Below are 4,952 nucleotides of genomic sequence, written 5' to 3'. Positions count from 1 at the left end.
CACTTTCGCCCTTCTCATTCTGCGTCACCACCATGGTTTTTCTGCCATGTGCGTATGAAAACAAAGGCACTGCGCATGTGCGTTTTACCCATATTCTATCGCCATATTTCATTTTCTTATCGTTGCCCAACATTATACCGGTATTACCGTGAACAGTATGATATGGCCCAACCCTACCTCACTTATCATCAGACCAGCAAACAGGGAGAAAAGCTAAGCTGGCAGCCAGCAGCTCCTTAAACATCACCTTTGAACATGCTTGACAGCTTGCTCCTTGTATAGTTATTTAGTCAGACAGGCAAAGCCAGCATGAACTAGTACAAACAATTACAGCAACAAATGCCGGATCATTGTTCAGGCGTGTGCATGACTGAGGTTTCATAACAGTTTTTAACAACAGTTATGAAGAAACACATCACCAGAAACTAAATGGCTGATCAGATTACTATGTGATGCATCATGATGGTGGTGGGAATATTCAAGTCTGTGGGTGTTTTAATCTTCTCAATCTAAACACTTGCACTGAACTGACTCCACCCTACACAAGAAGAAGTAGCACTCTAATCTTGAGAGACATGATCCACTCTCTGGTTTCAGTTTTTTGATGGTTTGGTAGGATTTTAAATGCAGAACATGTATTTATGTAGTAGTATTTGTGCATTTGTTACATTTGTTGCACATTAAAAAAGGCACCTGTAACATTCTGTCCAACTTTAAGCAAAACACATATTTCTAAAATAACTTAAAATATAATAATGAAACAATACCGCCCCCTGTTGCTTGAAATATGGAATTTTATTTGATAGCACTTCTTACAGAAAGAGACAACAAACCAAAAATAAAACCCCTCGAAAAACAAAAGCAAGAAAAATTAGAAGACATTGTCAGAAAAATCGATTTTTAAAATATCAGAAGAAAGATTCTTCTTCTTACACTTGTGACACTGGACTATATCTACACACTATATCTTGTTGATACATGTTGGTCATGTATAGAGTAAGACAACAGTCATGATCATTCCATGAAAGATTTGACTTTTTGTTTTGTTCACATATTTTTTCACTTTGCTGTTTTGCCAAACAAAAAGTTTTGAGACATGTCGCAGTGCAAGGTTTGGTTCTATGTCTGCATCATTTACAGTTACAAAGTTAATTATCAAACTGCACAGATTGAGAAATCCATTAATGATAGTTTATAGTCTAACAAAAGGGGAGAAAACCTCAACAGAAAGCGAGATAACCCCATCACCCTCTGGTATATAAGCCTGCCGTTTAGCTCGTAAAACAAAGACCCAGAACTTCAACTCTCTAAATGTGATATTTGCAGCACATTTTATGTTTCTTTGATCATTTTTAAGTATAGTGGATCCAATCCCTTGGTGTAATGCTGGTGTTTGGGCATCTGAAGAATCTGGATGCAAAGTTGAAGGTTCTTGCTGAATTTCTGGTTAGGAAAAAGAAATCATCTCCGATCAGTACTTGCTTCGTACAAAAAGATAGCAAATGTCTTTTTTGTGGGTGTGTCTTAATTACTCACAGCATCCATAAAGCCTGTTTACACGAGCAATGTCATTGGCACTCATTCGGAAAGCATTTCCAAAATTAAGATTAGGATTGGACCTGGCAACAATCGTTGGCTGCCCATTCTTGGAGAAGTCTAATCTAAAAGAACAAACAACAGCACACAAACACACATACGCGGTTATATTAGGAAAACAGGGGAGAAAATGGGCCCATAAAATATTTAACATTAAAAATCCATTCCCCACTGAGTGTGTGCATGTTTTTGTTAGTCTGGATTACATTTTCTTGCAGAAAATGCAAAACATGTAAGGGAATATAAAACCTTACGAAGTCCATCTCACACGGCAACTCACCTGCCATAGTGCATGACAGAGTTGAAGTCATAGGGAGTCTGCAAATTGTTGGTCTGCACTTGCACAAAGTTGTGCTCTTTTCCTAAACAGAAATTTCCAGAAAATATTACATGTTTTTATATGCTTCCACTTCAAAATCCGTCTTCAGTCTCAGCTCTTTGAAGATGTATACATCAAAATGCTAGCTAATCTCTCCTGTGGTCATTTGTTTGATAGTCTTGGGACTAAAGAAATACAAGCAAAATCTTCTATGCAGTGCTCGCTTGCAGTGTTTTATGTGCTGAGTTCGGAAAAGCACAGATTACTTGTAATATGTACACTGCTGTGAAACAGGAGGATGTCCCATTGTGTACTAAGTTAACTGTAACCAACGTTTTGGGTAGTTCAGCTGACCTGGGATGATGTTCCTGGTAAGGATCCTCACATGCCGATCTCTGTCAGAGCGGACCTGCTCGTGGTGGAAGCCCAGAGCATGAAGAACCTCATGTTGCACCGTCGACTGAAACAAGCAACCATTTCTCCGTAGGGAGATTTCCTGTCTTCCTCTCTGACGGCCCAGGTATGAATAACACCTGATATACACAATGACATCACTTGAAAAATAGATGGACTGTTCTATAGCCTAGCACTGTGCATCCTCCTCCTTCGGCTAGTCATGCTAAGGCTAAAGTACCAAAAAAAGCAAAGACAGTAATCATGTGACTGACTTTGACACTGTGGCTCTATAGACACTGCTCGAACCACACTTAAGCTTTTGTACTTTAATATCTTAAATAATATTTTAAAATAAAAAACACACATATCCATTATCAACTAAAGTAAATGACCAGATAGCGGTCAAATCAATCTCAGAAGATTTTTAAACATCTGTTGTCCTTTAATCATCTAATAACCCACCAGATTCATCTTTTCGCCTTACAAGGTGCCAGTCTCTAGTTTTGGAACTAGTGGACCAAATAGTATGTGAAATAATTAAGAGCAGATGAATAAAATGCTCTTTACACTCCTATGCAACAGTATAAATTTCATCTAGTAGCAAACAAAAATAAAACTGGACATTTTACAGTACAAGGTCAATGCAGAATGGTCCTTCAAGAACCTGTTTTGATGACACATACAGAATATTTGTAATGCAATCATTTTCAGAATTGCATTTTTGAAGGGTTTTGAGGGTGTGGGTGTATCAGTCCTGTCCTGCCATATAAATACAAGTACAGTCTAAGTAGAGCAAGTGCATTCTCACCCTTGTCCAGAGAAGAAGTGAAGGAAATCTGTCTGGTTTGTACGCCAGACAAACCGGACGCAGGTGGAAGCGTGGAAGGTGACTAGGGCATTGATGATGACGTTGCGCTCTTGGCTGCCTGCAGATTCAAATATGAGTCTGATGAGGAGCTTCTTCAGTATTCAGGATCTTCAATATGTTTCAGCCATTTCAACTTGGCAGCATAAACAGTATTTACAATCCGTGCTGCTTCGAGGATCTCTGAGTTCCCATCGGAATGACAGGGCCGCCAAGATCGATCTATCTATCTATCTATCTATCTATCTGTCTATCTATCTATCTATCTGTCTGTCTGTCTGTCTGTCTGTCTGTCTGTCCATCCACATATATGAGAGAGAAAAATTGAGAAAGTGACATTAAATGAAAACATAATTTGAAAATTGTGTGCATCTGTATATGATATCAATTCAGAATACTTATACAAATATGACTTTTCAGTTTAAATGCTTTTTAGTTAATCCGACAATAAAACAGCATAGTTAATAAAGCAGTATTTTTGGAAACCACTTGAAATATATATTATATATATTTATATAACAATGGGTTTTATTGAACTATTTTTATCCATCTCTCCTTTTCATAAAGTCTGTGTTTAATGGTTAAAGTTTGTACTGCTTACTGTATTCAGTGCCAATGAAGACAGGTACATAGACAAAGGGTCCAGTTTTAGGCCACTTGCAGCCAATGGCTGTGCATGGAACAGCATTCCTGGTAGTAGTGGGTACAATGTCACCATGAACCAACACTTTTGCTGCAGAACAACAAACAGAGAGTGGTTAAATGCTCGATACTTAAGCTGCCATTTGCTCAGTTATGTCAAAACAAACAACTTTATTGATCGCACAATTACAATGTTTGATAATAACACAAATAGAACAGCTGACTAAGACAAGCCAGTAAATGACCAAAAGGTTGATTGATCATTGTGTCTGTTGGGAGTCTATTGTATGTTAACATGTCAGTTCTCAGGGATCTTTCATTTTCATCCAGAATTTATATGTTAACAAAAAAGAGTTTTATTTTGTAAATCTTCACTTACTTGAGTTAGCATTGACTTTTTCAATGATCGCTGAGGCGCCCAGAGACTCATCTGTGGATACATGAGGAAACCAGCAGATTAACTTTAAGCTCTTATATTAAAAACACCTCAATATGTTGGAAGTATTTCATCACTGAACGCACCAGTTATGTTCCTAATGACAGCAGCCCTCTGCAATAAAAAACAAGACATTTTCAACTTACTCTTAATCACATTTGAAATCACACTGACAAAGTGTTATTGTTGGCAAACAAAAACTATTATGTGAAAATACTTCAACTGTGTCACGCTTAAACGCTCATAACAAGCAGCCGTGTCAGTTAAGCAGACGGTTAGAATTACATGACTTTCACAGAACAGCCGGCAGTGTTGAACAACATTTAATGCCTTTGCTGGAAGAGTCAAGCTTACCAGACAAACGGCTGTCATTGACAGGTAGACGGAGAAGAAAAAGGCTGGAGTCATGATGTTGGTCCTCTGCAGTTAACCTACAGTCAAAATCTGAACAGCACTGTTTAAAAAAGAACTTCAATGAATGTAACTGCTGGAATAGAAAGGCAAATAAGTGGGATACAGGCAACCCAACAGCTGATTCTGTTCATCTGGATGTTAACTTTTCTCCCAATGAAAATGCTGAACAGACAACATCCACATAAAGAAAATCAGATATCTGGGATTTCCCTACGTAGAGGATTCAGCATGCAGGGAGATGATATGAGGAGGCTTACCTGTTGTACCAGGTGTTTGCGGGATGC

The 4,952-nt window shown here is 38.2% G+C and overlaps 1 protein-coding gene across 1 annotated transcript; it reads right to left on the bottom strand.

Annotated features, from left to right (window-relative positions):
* Positions 1-1,528: 1,528 nt before the first annotated feature.
* On the bottom strand, positions 1,529-4,662 carry LOC148106018 (high choriolytic enzyme 1-like). Its single transcript, XM_087839449.1, has 8 exons — positions 4,609-4,662; positions 4,341-4,368; positions 4,198-4,248; positions 3,778-3,909; positions 3,120-3,237; positions 2,270-2,448; positions 1,877-1,958; positions 1,529-1,661 (listed from the first exon to the last, which is right to left on the bottom strand). The coding sequence occupies exons 1-8, from the start codon at positions 4,660-4,662 to the stop codon at positions 1,529-1,531; spliced, it is 777 nt and encodes a 258-aa protein (XP_087695575.1).
* Between the last annotated feature and the right edge of the window lie 290 nt (positions 4,663-4,952).

This window comes from Neolamprologus brichardi, chromosome 3, assembly GCF_056152115.1.
Source record: "Neolamprologus brichardi isolate AB-2024 chromosome 3, ASM5615211v1, whole genome shotgun sequence".
Lineage (NCBI taxonomy): Eukaryota > Metazoa > Chordata > Actinopteri > Cichliformes > Cichlidae > Neolamprologus > Neolamprologus brichardi.
The sequence above is the reverse complement of the archived record's forward strand: the minus strand, read 5'-3'. Positions and strand labels throughout refer to the sequence as shown.

Bases quoted from the DNA above. Each gene is read 5' to 3' on its own strand.
- LOC148106018 (XM_087839449.1), bottom strand. From the start codon at position 4,662: ATGACTCCAGCCTTTTTCTTCTCCGTCTACCTGTCAATGACAGCCGTT. The intron at 2,449-3,119 runs GTGAGAATGCAC...TGTGTATATCAG, and splicing joins CACTTCTTCTCTGGACAAGG to GTGTTATTCATACCTGGGCC. The intron at 1,959-2,269 runs GTCAGCTGAACT...ATTTCTGTTTAG, and splicing joins TACCAGGAACATCATCCCAG to GAAAAGAGCACAACTTTGTG.